Raw genomic sequence first — 15,637 nt, forward strand, 5'->3', positions numbered from 1 at the left:
TGTTTGCCCTGTCTTCGCACCACTAGTGTGAAGCTGCCCCTAAATTTTTTCTGTATACCTGACAACACAAGCTTGAAACATTGAGGCTTTCGCCTTAAAAAGTGACTCAGTGGCGGCTTAGAAGTGAGCCAGGTTGACATGAAGAACTGCTTTTGAGGGAAGATTGTTCCAGACGATGGCTGCCTTGAAAAGATCGATTGAAGGAGAGCGACGGTGCGGGCACGGGGTAGTGTTTACAGTTCTAACATGGCTGATGCGTCGAGAGGCGATGAGCTGGATTTATGGGAGAACAGCTTGAGTAAGGCATGAAAAAATTTTGATACAGTGACAGCCTTGTGATTTTGAGGCTTATATGAGGATTTGGTAGACATGGTTTTTCTTTTTGGTTAGTTCCGTGAGTTAGTGTAAGAGTAATCAGAATATATGAACCTAACGGCACAGTTTTGTATCGATTCTATAACTAATTTGGGTCAGATTAAGGTTTTGTAAGCTAGTAGTTTTTCAGAAGGGGAGGCCTGTGCTATATTCCGCATAAGGTAAATTAAAGTTCAGTTAGCGTCATTAGTAATTTTGGTTATGTGTGTTGCCATACTTTATGCAGCATGTAGAAACAGATAGTTACATCGGGAGCTTTTATTGCGATAGCTGCGATAGCAGGGGAGAAAAGGGAGGGGGTGCTTGAACGCCGCATTTATCTGCTTTTCTGTTAGCTATATATACGAGCGCTCTTGCGTCGTTTTGACGTTATTGCTTCACCGACTGGCCGGAGTGAGCCGCGCCTTCGCTTTGTCCTCGAGCTCTTCTTATGTAGGCGACGGTACGTAGGTCAAGTTAGCTTTTGACAGCCGCCTAGTTAGGGGATTATATGAATACTTCAAGCGGATTTCTGCCGTCGACGTGAGGTTCCGTAAAAGTCCAAGGGCGATGAAATCGTCGCCGCGCGCCGTATGTGCGAGTGAAAGCGCGCGGGGGACGCGCGCTATCAGAGAGCGAACGCACGGCGGAGGGCAAACGCGACTTCCGTCGCGCGAAAGGCCGTGGGGGTATAGGATGGAGGGGGGGGGGGCGACGCTGTGCTGCGGCACCAAATGCATATCTTGAAACCGGGCGCAAGGGGAACTGGCCACTCAATCTCCCACGCGAAAGGAGGAACGCGGCAAGGCAGCGTGGGAGGGAGGGGGGGCAGCTTCTACTCTGCCAACAACTTCGCTTGTACTTTGCGCCGGTGCGGGCTGTCGCGCGCACCGTATCTTGAAAGCGATCTCCACACGGCTCTGACCTTTGTATGCGCTTTGCATTCGCCGCTCAGTTTCCGTTGAAGCGATAGACCTCAGGAACCTTCGCTTGCTGCCAGTGTTTTGACAGTGGTTGTCTGCGGTCATCGAGTGTGATCTATTCATGTTTGCTTGTGCGCGCTGACATCACGCTTGTTAATACAGTTAGTAAGCGAATGTGTCCAAGTTTATGCAGCCGTTAAAACTGCTATCCCTACTCCGAATAGCTCTCTACTAATTTGCTATCGCAATCCGCCTTTTTCACGGCCCCACGGCGCATGCGCCCTGCCCTGGAGGATTAGTCGGAAACGTTTTGGAAGGGTCGCGCGAGCGGCCGTGCGGCCCCATCCCGGGGAAACGTCCCCCGAAAAAAAAAAAAAGCGCTCGGACGCGCGCTACTGCCCACTCGTGCCGTATACCGCGTTGAAACTCCACTGGTAGCTAGACGTCGGTGCGGTACTGAAAGCGTGTATATAGCGTAAGACTGACTTTGGTACTGCGACGGGCTTTCTTGTCGACGGCACCGATAAAATCACCGTGCCTACCATCGTTCGACCTAACCCCGTGCGATAGGCCGTCGAACCGATAACGCGATAGCCGCAACGCCTTCGTTGGTGTATATAAACAATCGCGCTCAAAGTGAGTCAAAACATGCCTACGAAGTTGAAAGGCTGAAATGCGCAAGCTTCGTCCCTCTCAAGCTGTGCACATGAAGTTTCAGCCAATGTTGATCCTGTTCAGCGAAGCTTAGGCCTAGCGCCGTCAAGTTCGTGCACCCGCTACCGACGGACCTGTACTGAAAAGTAAGCAAGTTAGGACGAAGGAAACTGGCTTTTATAGTCAGTTCTGGCCTTAGCGATTTGAAATAAACTACTCTTCGCTTCGCACGGCGCGTACAGAATAAGCTGCAAGCGGCGACACAGCGCTGTGCCCAGCGGCTGTGCCACGTTCCCGTAGGCTGCCGCTCGTATTCTCAACGTAGATGCGTGGGTTTGTACGTGTTGGTATACTGACACATCTCTTAATTCCTGAGATGTACTGTTTACCTCTGCGTCAAACGCGAAACAAGAGACCGTACATTCGGTACAGCAGCACAAACAGCTGCCTCGCTCAGTTATATACTAACAGTGTCAGCGATGGCATCCGCGTTTTTGCGGGATAACACGGCCTTTAAATGAACGCTTATGTAAGCACAATTTTCTCTAATAATGCTTTATGACACGCGAAAACTAAGTATGATGAAGTTAAGGAAAAGCGAGAATCAGTGCAGCCCGATATTTGTAAGATCACAGTCGCTGTTGAGCAGCTCAGGCACTCATACTGATCGTCTCACGGTGGAATAACGCGGCTCATATGAGCATGTATGTGTGTTTTATTCGACGTTGTGACTTTTTTTTTTTTTTCATATCAGCAATGCACCTTTTCCCCAATTTTTGTCGCTAACAACGATCTGTGGCTGCAGTAGATGTCGATGTAAACAAGTACACCGCTTTGCTAAATCCGACGCGGAGGGCTGCGCGCTCGAAAACTTATTTATGCAAAATGTCTAAAGAATGTGCAAGAAGAATTGAAAAAAAAAAAGCGAGCTGCAAGTGCAGGAGTCAGCGACAACAAACTCCAAAGCAGCCGCGTGGGCAGAGAGAATTCAGCGTACCTTTATAGGCCACACTATAAACAAAACAGCGCACTCACGCCTGCTCACCCTATATATATATATATATATATATATATATATATATATATATATATATATATATATATATATATATATATATTGTGAGACGTTGACCGATGCGATGCCTTTATTTCCGAGCAGTCGCCCGAGTCAGAGACGAAGCACCGCACGAGACAAAAGATGATGATGAGTCGTATGTACAGATGACGACGACGATATGCACAAATAGCGCTCACACTAACTTCCCCCCCTTCAGGAAAGCGGTCAGCAAGACCGCAAACTAGAAAGGGTATACGTATACGGCGAATGTAGGGTTTCAGGCGAGATACGTGAACGATTTCCGTAGTGCGGCGGCGGCGGTCAGTATAGCTGATGTGACAGGAGTGACGCGGTAGTTAACGGCCGAAGTTCGTTGCATAACGGTGTAGGGGCCGAGATATCTGTGGAGAAATTTTTCACAGAGCCCCGGTGCGCGAACAGGTGTCCACAAAAGAACTTCGTCGCCTGGGCAGAACGAAGCAACGCGACGCGTCGCATCATAGCGAATTTTCCTTTTGTCCTGAATGGTAGCGGTGTTGGCGCGGGCAAGTTCACGGCACCGGGAGAGGCGAGCGGCAAATTCCTCAGGAAGAGACGCGGATGGAGCAGCAGGTGCTGAAAGGAGTGTAGTGTCCAAGACGAAAGACGGCGCACGACCGTACACCAGGAAGAAGGGACTGTAATTGGTTGTACGTTGGACGGCAGTATTATACGCAAACGTCACAAAAGGTAGGATGGTGTTCCAGTTGGTGTGATCGGGTCGAACATACATTGACATCATGTCAGACAAAGTTCGATGAAAACGCTCCGTAAGACCATTTGTTTGCAGATGGTACGATGATGTGGTCTTATGGATGGTGTCCGAGGCCTGAAGGACTTCACGTAGGACATGCGATAGGAACGTCTTGCCACGGTCACTCAGGAGGACACGAGGTGCGCCGTGGCGCAAAACGATACTGTGCACGAAAAACTCGGCGACTTCGGAGGCAGTACCAGAGCGAAGAGCTGCTGTCTCAGCGTACCGCGTTAGATGATCCACTGCGGTGACGATCCAGCGGTGACCAGCGGGCGTGAGTGGGAGGGGCCCGTACAAGTCTATGCCCACAATTTCGAAGGGGGTGGACGGGCATGGTAGAGGCTGCAGAGGACCGGCTGGAAGGGATGTCGAGCGTTTTCTGTGCTGGCATGACGCGCAGGATCCAACGTATTTGGCGACAGAGGTGGAAAGGCCCGGCTAGAAACAACGCGTTTTGATGCGGTCGTAAGTCTTATGAAAGCCCAAGTGGCCAGCCGTCGCGTCGTCGTGAAATGCTTCTAATACTTGGAGGCGAAGTGAGCGAGGTATGACTGGTACCCATCGGTTACCGGAAGGATGGTAGATTGATCGAAATAACGCTCCACCTTGAAGCTTAAAACGCGAAAGTTGTCGTCTTAAGCGACTGTTGGGGGGTCGTGCCAAGCCAGTAAGGCGGTCGATCAGCGTACGGCAGTATGGGTCAGTACGTTGGAGTGAGACGAGGTCAGTAGACGGGAGAAAGTCAACTGAGGCAACTGACTGTCCCGGGCTACTGGGCGTGCGCTGAGACGTGTGGCTAGATGGTGACGTGCATACCGAAGGTGAAGCATGGGCGTTTGGGGCCAGCGGGCAGCGCGACAAAGCGTCGGCATCTTGATGTTGTTTGTCGGACTTATACGTGACAGTGAAGTCATATTCCTGTAAGCGCAGTACCCAACGGCCGAGGCGTCCAGACAAGTTTTTCAGGGACGACAACCAACAGAGAGCATGATGGTCGGTCACAACTGTGAAATGGCGGCCGTAGAGATAGGGACGAAATTTTTGTATTGATCACACGATGGCGAGGCATTCCTGTTCTGTAATCGTGTAGTTGCGCTCAGCAGGAGAAAGAGCACGACTTGCATAAGCCACGACTTGCTCTTCGGACTTCTGATTCCGCTGCAGCAGGACAGCGCCAATTCCATGCCCACTGGCATCAGTGTGTAGAATAGTCGGGGCCGTTGCATCGAAATGACGGAGCACGGGCCCTGACGTGAGAACTCGTTTGAGGGTCTGGAAGGCGGCTTCACAGTCGTTCGACCACACAAAGGACGCGCTCGAAGTCAGAAGTCTGTGTAGAGGAGCGGCGATGGTGGCGAAGTCACGGACAAAGCGGCGGAAGTAGGACGCCAGTCCTAGAAAGCTGCGGAGTTCTTGAAGTGCGGTTGGTGGCGGAAATTGCAATACTGCAGCGATTTTATCGGGATCAGGCTGGATGCCATGCTTACTGACGACGTGGCCCAATACTTTAATGCTTCGGCTTGCAAAGCGACACTTTTTAGTATTGAGTTGGAGACCAGCTTTTGCTAGACACGCGAGAACTTGGTCTAGACGTTGTAGGTGCTGGGAGAAACTCGACGAAAAGATGACAATGTCGTCCAAGTAACAAAGGCAGGTCTTCCATTTTAAGCCACGGAGTACTGTATCTATCATACGTTCAAACGTAGCTGGTGCATTGCACAGTCCAAAAGGCATCACGTTAAATTCGAAAAGGCCATCAGGTGTAGCAAACGCAGTCTTTTCTTTATCTGGCTCATGCATGGGAATTTGCCAATATCCGGAGCGCAAGTCGAGGCTCGAGAAATACTCGGCACCTTGTAAGCTATCCAAAGCATCGTCAATACGAGGCATTGGATAAACATCCTTACGGGTAATTTTGTTGAGCGCCCTATAATCGATGCAAAAGCGCACAGAACCATCCTTTTTTTTAACAAGCACAACAGGAGAAGACCAAGGACTTGCTGAAGGCCTTATAATGTTGCGTGTCAGCATGTCGTTCACTTGTTCTTCTATAACTTTTCGCTCCGAAGGTGACACACGGTACGGGCGACGGCGAATGATGCGAGAGCCGTCTGTTTCAATTCGATGAGTAGTTACAGTGGTCTGACCCAGGCCTCGCGAAGAAACGTCAAAACAAGCTTCATGCTTCATTAAAATGGTGAGGAGTGCATTGGTCTGGGCCGGATTGAGATCTGCACTCAAGGTGGCCTTAATAGCACCAGTGTGGCCTTCTGCGGGCGTACAATGCGCGGAAGATGTGGCAGGCGAAACACTGACGACACATACCGGCGCAGCGTCGGCGAGCTTGGCGACAGTAGACCCTTTCGGCAGTAGTATTGGCTCAGGAGTCGTATTAAAGGCTGTGAGGCTGGCATAGCCACTCGAGAACCGGACCAAGCAAGAAGCGATCGCGAGTCCTCGAGAAATGCAACGCTGACAAGGTACAACCACTGCGTCTCCGTCGACAATGTCTGTTGACTCAACGGTAAGAATACGTTCTTCGTCTGGTGGGATAAGAAAATCCGCTGCTGCAATAAGGTTGGGACACGGGGAATCGAAAACTGGATAAGTCTCGGTGTCGCTGATGTGAATTCTTGGGTCGCCGCACGAAATTAGTGCAGAAGCAGCGGACAGGAAGTCCCATCCTAATATAATCTGATGAGCGCACGTCGAAAGCACCGCAAGTTGCACATGATGACGAATACCGTCTATCAGAACGCGAGCTGTGCACTGTCCGGTAGGAAAGATGGGAACGTCATTGGCACCACATAGGACCGGACCAACATACGGCGTTTGCACTTTTCGCAGACGAAAGCACAGTTCACGATGTATAACAGAAATAGCGGCTCCAGTATCTACAAGGGCGTCGACGGAAACACCTTCCACACAAACCGAGAGCAAATTGGCGGGGCGAGCAGGAGGAATTTGGACAGTGCGACACGATGCAGTTTCTCCTCCAAAAACTGCAGCCTCTAGTTTTCCGAGCGGGTGTCTACAACATGGGAAACAGCGCGCAAGGGCGATGAGGAACGGCGGTAATGTGAAGGAGAGCGACGCCGGGGCGAGCGGGATGCTCGAGCCATGTCCTGGGAAGGTGAAGGAGAGCGACCAGAGGAGGTTGTGTACGGTCCGGGAACGTAGGAATCTGGTCCTGGTGTCCTCTCTCGCTCAAAGTTGGCGTAGCCTCGCCTTTCACCTGGGTGACGCCCGGGAACGTAGTAATCAAACCTAGGTGCGCTGTCTCGCTCAAAGGTAGCATAGCCCCGCCTTTCATCCTGCTGACGCCAACGGCAGTAGCGAGAAATGTGGCCGCGAATACCGCAGTAGAAACAAACCGGGCGCGACGACCGCCACGGAGAGTAGTACGGCTGCGCAGGAGTATTCGCTGCCAGCGAAGCTAGGGGGTCGCGGTAAGCTTCGGCAGGTGGAGACTGAACGGTCGAGGGAGGCCGGGAGGCAATTTCGGCATAGCTTGGCGGACGAAATGGTCCAGTAGACTTTTCCATTGGGGCGTTTGTCATCGACGCCAGTTCGTCCTTAATGATGTCACGCAGTCCAGTAGGAGCGGGGCGAACGGTCGCAAGCGTCGCAGGTCCAGAAAGGTGTCCGTGAAGTTCCTCCCTGATGAGAGTGCGTATCAGGGCTCGCAACTCAGCATCACCGTTGAGACGAGGGTCGCAAGAGGCACGTGGCAGGCGAATAGACTGCAGTGTGTCTAGACGTTGGCATGCTGTGATAATATCACCAACGCAGGTTGGGCTCTGCATGACGAGAGCATTAAAGGCGACCGTGTTGATGCCCTTCAGTATGTGGCGAACGCGGTCAGCTTCCGCCATGTCACTCTGTGCGCGGCGGCAGAGAGCGTGGACGTCCTCAATGTAGGATGTATAGGACTCGTCCTGGTCTTGTACGCGCGTGGCCAGCCTCTGTTTCGCGATTTCGGATCGTCCAGACGACATGCCGAATATCTGGCGAAATTGCTGGGTGAACGATGGCCAGTCCGAAAAGTCACTTTCGTGGTTAAAAAACCACGTCTTCGCAACTTCGGTTAGGTAAAAGGAGACATACCGCAATTTGTGCGTGTCGTCCCAATAGTTGGCGTCGCTGGCTCTGTTGTAGTGATCGAGCCAATCGTCCACGTCGTCGCCGCGGAGGCCGGCAAAGACGGGAGGATCACGGTGTGTGGTGTTCACCGTCCAGGTAGGCCCAGCTGGCTGAGCAGAGGTGGTAGCAGCACTGGTGGATGGGTTGGTTTCTGCCATCACCCTGGTAGGCGAGAGCAAACGACGACCGGACCGGAGCTCCAGGGGAATCGGGAAAGTAAGAGGACGTGGGAATCGAAGCACGCTCCACCACTTGTGAGACGTTGACCGATGCGATGCCTTTATTTCCGAGCAGTCGCCCGAGTCAGAGACGAAGCACCGCACGAGACAAAAGATGATGATGAGTCGTATGTACAGATGACGACGACGATATGCACAAATAGCGCTCACACAAGATGATGAGTCGTATGTACAGATGACGACGGCGATATGTGCAAAATAGCGCTCACAATATATATATAGTTGGTGAGTGCTACATCGCTTCCAGGAACGACATGCTGCCCCGCAGAAGCCATTAATAATTATTTGCGATCCACGAAATGCGCACTCAACAAGGGCGCAGGTTCACAAAACAACCGGCGAAAGCCCCGTGCCCTTCCAAACGTTTCAGGCGGCGTGCGGCAGAGGGCAGCACAGGAAAATGAAGAAGGCGGATTGATGCTTCGCCTTTCTGGCGAAACTGCGGCATTTTGAAGATGGTCTACAATTTTCTCATTCACAATTTTGCTCTGAATATGATATTTCAGCAGGTAATTAATAATCATAACGAATTATGTAATTAGGCAAAATACAAGTAGTCAGATTTGCTCCGAGCGACGGCAAACATTACCTTGGTTCTGTTCAGCTACGTGGCACTTGCATATTTAAAATTTTGGCATGAGTTGCATGGACCACTCAATATACGTACAAGCGTGTGAAAGCTTTCTAGTCATGCGGTTCTAGCGATGGCGGCTCGTAATGGGACAGTGCTGTAAAAACCTGCATTGTAATGACGTCTGTTTGCATGGAGGTGATCAAAAATTAGGAGCTCATTACTTACGGCGTCCCTCGTAATTCGGGTGTCGATTCTGGATGTGTTATACCCCCATATTTAAAGCTAAACGCTCATCGACGCGCAGACGGCGTGCTAACCATACAAAATCGATGCAGCAGAGCAGCGAGGGAACGAAAAGTCTATTATAAAAGAGCCTCAAATTAGTTCCTCTAAGAAAATCTTTCACATGCAGCGAAAGACGAGACTGCGAAGCAATTCATTGCTGTCGTATATACAGACTTCGGCGCCAAGGAGCTGCGAAATTTCCTTGGGCACCTCAGATTTACCTCGCTGGTCACCGATGCATAAGACGCTTTCATTTTCGATTTACTTGGGTTACCACCTTGTGCTACAGCAAGTGCTTTTTTTTTCTCGGTTTCGTGCGCAGCGACGTTAATGAGCTCGTGAAGCACCAAGTAGGCTTCTGCAACAGTTAATTATCGGCGCGTAATTAATTGGCGCATATATAGAAGGATGACCGGAAATGAAAGTAATACATAGGGGAAATTAAAGAAACTATGGATAAAGCTAATTAGTATGCGAATACAGGATTTGATCTGCAGCCATGCATGATTCAGTTTCGTACAAGAGAAAATAGCGTATTTAATACATCACTACGTTTAAATAACTACACTTTGATAGTGTCGGCTCCGCTAAAAAATGGTTACGCTAGATAGCGTGCGTAAAAGAACCGAGCATGAGCACGGTGTCCGGGTCGCGAGCGAGCACCAGAAACAAGAACGGTCGATCGACGGTGATCTTGAAGATGCCGGTGCCGCTCGCGGCGTGAGCGGTCTCCTTGGCGACGGCTTGCGCCTCGGCCGTCTTCGGACCCTTTTGCCCGGCGCGGAACACGGCGAGGTGCTTGGCCGCTGACACCCGGAGGCCCACGATGCGCGCCATGTTGACGAAGTCAGCGGAGTCGCCGAACGCGTCCACCACTCCCAGCGAGGGCAGGTAGTGCTTCAGGTCGGTGAGGCACTTGACCTTCATCCTGGGCATGGTGACCTCGACCAGACCCCGCCGTCCCAAGCGCGCCAGGCAGGTGAGGATCATGGCGGCCGTGAGCCGCTTCTCGAGCGCCGCGAGGCTGGACGTCTGCGCGGGGATGAACATGGCGAGCGACCGCCGCGGGTCCTGGTACGGCAGGTCCAGCACGATTCCCTCGAAGGCGCCGCCCTCGTCCTCGGCGAACTGGGCGTACTGGAAGCTGCCCGTCATGGACAGCATCTGCACGCGCTCGCAGCAGCTCTTCCTCCGGCTGTCCTTCTCGGGTTTGAACACGCCCGTCGAGCAGGTCGCGCCACCCGCGACGAACCAGCGCGAGCCGAAGCAGAACACGCTGGCCAGCACCACGAACGTGTCCAGGTCGACGCTGTCGCCGGCGAAGACGTCCCGGTTGAAGCAGAAGCCCGTCAGTGCCCTCAAGAAGCCGTCCAGTGCCAACCGGCTTTGCTCGGGGCTCTCGGCGAAGTCCTGGATGTGCACGTGCATGTCCATGCTCGACAGTGGTGTCTTGAACTCTTGGGACACGTTGACGCGCGAGTCGTGGTACAGGCCGGCGTACGAGGTCACACTGAGCCCTGTCCACGGGACGCGCGTAGAACGATGTAAGCGAATTAACTCTAAACAGCCCGGCACGCTGGGACACTTGCAAATTATATGGGGTCATGCAGGAATGTTGACTATATTGAGGAGCTGTCGCAATAGAGGGAGCGCGGCGTCTCGGCAGACTTTACGCTCCTTTAGGATTCCTGCCAGGATCACAGTAATGGTCACATTGGACTGGTTTCTATACCGCGCACCAACTCTGTTTGAAGCATTGCGGAACCCTCTCAAGATTGAAGCCATGGGGAAGCCTATCCCAGCTGATTGTTCAGTTGCTCCCAGAGGAGTCAAATGAGCCACGTGATCAGCATTCTGTCGCATCTCGGTCGCGCTCCCAATTCGAAGATGAGAGCACCTCCGAACGCTCCGGGATTAAGCGCGGATCTCAAACTGAACCAGGCGAAAATGTTCCGAGCGCTCGATGCGACCAGTCGAATGTGCCATAAGAGAGACAGCTAGAGAGCAAACGGGCGATAGCCTACATTCTGCAGTTAATTCAGATTGAGAAGAAATGATGTTGGGAAAGCCGTGTAAAGTGTAGAAGAGATAACCATAGGTCTAATACAGAGTTCCAGAATGGGTACCAGTGGAAGGCTAATGCAGTAGAGGACGGTAGACAACTAGTTAGAGAGTTATGTGGTTTGATGAAATTGGATAATCTTCAGGCATATATTTATTTAGAAATACTGTTAACCCTCTCTTGAGGGTCATTACAGGGAGGGAGCACATTTTACATACAGAAGTTTACACACATACACACTTACATACCCGTACATACACATATATGTATATTCGACAGTGGTGTCTTGATGTTAGCTGACGCATCATTATCATCCTATTTTTATGTCCACTGTAGGGCGAAGGGCTCTCCCTGCGATCTCCAATTACCCCTGTCTTGCGCTAGCTGATTCCAGTTTCCACCTGCAAATTTACGAATTTCATCACCCCACCTAATTTACTGCCGTCCTCGACGCAAGACCGGGGTAATTAAAGATCGCTGGACGAGACCTTCGTCCTGCACTGGACATACGTTGACGATGAGCCTTAGGGACGAGACCTGAGTGTGTGTGCCGGGCTTTGCGGAAGTCCCGGCAGAACAGGCGGTTGGCGTGGCAGTCGAAGCGCGACACGATCTCGCCGTCGTCGTCCGTGTGGAGCACGCGCGCTATCTGGCGTCGTGTGTCTCCACCCGCGCCGTGGTACATCATGACCAGCATGCAGGCCAGGTACCAGGGTGACAGCATCACGTTGCCCCCTTCCTGACGCATGTGCAGATACAGGTCCAGAGGGAACTGCAGCATGGGTCCAGCCATCTCGGGCTCGATGTTGAAGGGGGCACGCAAGAACCTGTCGTGAAATGTGGTTGTCACTCTTCATCTTCTGTGCTCCTATATGCGTGGCGACCGTATCAAAGCGCGGGCTATTGCCAAAAGGTGGAAAACTTGGCTGCTGAAGAAATTACGAAATATGCATATTAATGGCGCTGAAAGCACGTGCGGAACAGAGAATGCTCTTTTCATGGGACGAATGCTGTGAACTGACGGAGCTTGGTTCCTCCAAACGAGCACTCGGGCTTTCTTGGAATGCTCCTTCGTTTTGTGGCGGTTCATATAAGGTTTGCGGCATCCTAGCTTGGCATTCTTGGAGGAGCTGCCTGGACGATCATGACAATTCTCCTTGCGCCTAGATTATCTCTAAAAATGTAAATTAAATAGGAATATTAGGTTGAACTGTATTAGCAGATTACGGCATCTACAATAGCAAAACGGCTGTTGCCGCGCGAAGCGACTTGGTGTTTCATAAAAGTGAAAGTGGCACTGGCCTTATAAGTTCCCGCACGAACTTGCCGTGACGCAATGAACTTCAGCACGGTCTACTCGAAATTAGTTATTTGTTTATCGGCAAAGAAGGACTATACCAGTCATTACCTGCCTAAACTGCTCTATAGTGCTGGTCATAGTGTCCTTCCATAGATGTATCGCTATGAGCGGACAGTATCAGACTGCCCCAGGGCAGGAAATGATTCGTGAAAACGGGACTGTCATTACCATTTGCTGGCGCTGGCCACGCTGAGCGTGCGAGCCGCGGGTTTGATGACGAGGTAGCTGACGACAACGCCATGGCGAACGAACCCCGGTAGCAAAAATGCGATAGGGACATGCTGATCGAGCGATATATCGGTCGTTCATTCCGCCAGTTCCCGCAGTAGTCGGCAAAGAATGTGTGCCACATACAAGCGTCGCAATCGCGTTCGCTACGCGGAATGTGAACCCATATCAGGATCACACGTGAGGCGGTTCTGCAGAAGGGCACTCGATTCGCAGCTCGCCGCCGCTATGGGTGTTATTCTGGACATTAAGAGATTCCGCCATATTGTCGAATTCGCCATCTTGTCAGCTCTGATTGGCCCAGAGCAGGCGCAGAGGGCTGCTACCGCCTCTCTGGCTGACTCTAAGTGCCGCCATCACCTAATTTCACAATATGGCAGAACATGACAATGTCCAGAATAGCACCCGATTCAGTAAGGACATTAATAATATAATTTGCAGGGAAGAAGCTAAGCCAAGATGATAGTAGCGTGAGGGTGGAAAAAAACGGTCAGCCTTTCCACTGGGTTGGAGATAGAAGACCAGCGAAGCTGTACTATGGTGGGAATTATGTATTTCCATTATGACCATTAAATATGTGATGGTGTAATTGGTTACTTGAACTATGAAAGAATGAGAAATATATATGATCCGGCGGTTTTCATTTACTCAGTGACCACAGGGGCCATGGCCTTATGTTCGCTACGGTACACCGCCATAGGGTGTAAGGCAAAGGTTGGCACGTTCTTCATAAACACGTCACCAACACCGCGCGCGTTCGGTGCGAACGCGGGCAAAACGCCGCCGCCGTCGACAACAGTTCTGCGCGTTGTTGGTGCACACAACCGCTGTCAAAACGCTGGCGTGAGCAAGCACACCAGCAGCAGCGAGCGAAGGTTCATGCGGTCTATCGCTTCAACGGAAACTGAGCGGCGAAAGCACAGCGCATACAAAGGTAGGAGCCGTGTTGCAGGTCGCTTTCAAGATACGGTGCGCGCGACCGCCCGTCGCCGCGCAAAGTACAAGTACGCAGTTAATTGCTCGCAGAGCAAAAGCCGCACTCCCTCCCTTCCGCGCTGCCTTCCCGCTTTCCTCCTTTCGCGTGGGTGATTGAGTCACAAGTTCCCCTTGCGCCCGGTCGAAAGATACGCATTTGGTGCCGCAGCTAAACGTCGCCTCCCCTCCCTCCCTCCGTCCCCCCACGGCCTTTCGCGCAGCGGAAGAAGTCGCGTTTGCTCTCCGCCGTACGTTCGCTTCCCGTGAAAGCACGCGTCCCTCGCGCGCTTTCACTCGCACATACAGCATACGGCCAATGAGAGTTTTTTTTCCACACGCGGACACGACCATCGGAGACTGAGCCCTTAAAAGCTTCTCTCTAAAACGATTCTCTATATAAGATGCGTAATTTGCTAAAGGTTTGTGCAGGCCTGTACTGTGAAAGGTTTGTACAATACCACCACGATGTGTGATTCACGAATATGAAGTTATGCTCGTCATAGCACAAGTGCTATTAACTCGATAAGTAAAGCGCGCGAGTACTTCTCGATTTCGCTGCGTGGCTCCGTGCGCTCCGTGGTCTCGTGGGAATGGGGAGCATCGTCCGACGTGGTTTCCGAGCTGGTCCCGTGGGTGCAGGACGAGGAGCTCGAGCTCCACATGCTCAGCCGCCTCGATCGCGGCGAGGACGGCTTGCGTCGGGCGCAGCAGCTCGAACGCCGACGCATGGCTGCTGCTGCCGAAGGATAACAGCTGCTTCTTCTCGTGCTCGTGCCGGCAGAGACACGCGCCATGACACGATGATGATGACGGTGTCCTTAAAACATGGCTCGTACCCACTCTAGGGGATTGGCCAATAATTGGGCACCCGAACTTTTAGATACGGTTTCTGAAACTACAGTTACTGTGCAATCAAAACAGTAAGATTAATTTTGCCAAACCGCACAATTTATAATAATAATGCTATGATTGAACACTGAAATGTCACTAAGAGATTTGTAAAAGTAGGTATTTAAAATTTTATTCGTTTTGTTGACTGAATGAAACCACAAACGGCATCAAATACACTCCTGTGGCTAAAGCCAAGTACTGAGGCACCGAAAGTTAGTACTGTTTCTGATATTAAATTTACCCCTAATTTATCAGGCGGAATTTCAAGAAGTCTGTTTCCTTGTAATTTATACCGGCGACATATTAAAAAAATGGTGTTCTATGGTTTCTATTTCTAGACAGAATTGACACAGCGGCGACATCGCCAGACCAGCCCTCTGTAAATACAGGTTTAATGGGGGGACATGGCAGCGTAATTTTGTAATCATTACTTCCGACTGTCTCTATGGACACAAATGTATTTTCCACAAAAATTTTAAGTGCTGAAATTCAGTCCATGATGTTATTGTTTCAATGATATCTCTACGAACTGAAAATTTCCGATGTCTGATCGCTGTTATTTGTGCCACCACTGGAAGGACCGATTTTATCGGTCCATTCAGGGATGCTCGCGCTAATGAATCGGCCATTTCATTTAAATGTAATCCGTAGTGTCCTGATACACATAATAATTTTACAAGAATCAGCTGTTGGGGAACTAATGTTAGAAATGTCTCTAGTACTGGTGAATTGGTTGAAGCTGTAAGCGAAGTACAGACAGAAAGGGAATCTGTTATAATAATCGCACTGGATTCATTCAAAGGGAGTTTCCGCAGCGCTAGAATCATTGCTAAGAGCTCAGCTTCAAATACGGGAGTGAAATCTGGCAGTCTCAAGGACAATGACCAGCCAAGCGAAGGCGAGAAAATGCCTATGCCCGCCTTATCGTCATTCACAGAAGCGTCAGTGGCTATTATGTTAATTGTGTGCACGTGTGCAAGGTAATCTTGCAACAGATTATTTCAGAACCTGACTGATTGAAACTTCGGGTTTTGTGGGAAAATTTCATCGAATTGAATCTTCAGATTTTGATTTGAGTCATATGATGGAATTACGT

At 51.0% G+C, this 15,637-nt stretch overlaps 1 protein-coding gene across 1 annotated transcript; it reads right to left on the minus strand.

Moving 5' to 3' along the window:
• Positions 1-9,628: 9,628 nt before the first annotated feature.
• Positions 9,629-14,378, minus strand: LOC119440071 (serpin B4). The gene is made up of 3 exons (XM_049662731.1): positions 14,194-14,378; positions 11,598-11,914; positions 9,629-10,542 (listed from the first exon to the last, which is right to left on the minus strand). The coding sequence occupies exons 1-3, from the start codon at positions 14,376-14,378 to the stop codon at positions 9,629-9,631; spliced, it is 1,416 nt and encodes a 471-aa protein (XP_049518688.1).
• Positions 14,379-15,637: the final 1,259 nt, after the last annotated feature.

This window comes from Dermacentor silvarum, chromosome 2 (assembly GCF_013339745.2).
Source record: "Dermacentor silvarum isolate Dsil-2018 chromosome 2, BIME_Dsil_1.4, whole genome shotgun sequence".
NCBI lineage: Eukaryota > Metazoa > Arthropoda > Arachnida > Ixodida > Ixodidae > Dermacentor > Dermacentor silvarum.

What these genes read in the sequence shown, in the direction of transcription:
- LOC119440071 (XM_049662731.1), bottom strand. Translation starts at nt 14,378, where the DNA reads ATGCGTCGGCGTTCGAGCTGCTGCGCCCGACGCAAGCCGTCCTCGCCG. An exon ending in CCACGCAGCGAAATCGAGAA is followed by an intron (nt 11,915 to 14,193) that starts GTACTCGCGCGC and finishes ATTTCACGACAG; the next exon opens with GTTCTTGCGTGCCCCCTTCA. An exon ending in CCCTAAGGCTCATCGTCAAC is followed by an intron (nt 10,543 to 11,597) that starts GTATGTCCAGTG and finishes TCCCGTGGACAG; the next exon opens with GGCTCAGTGTGACCTCGTAC.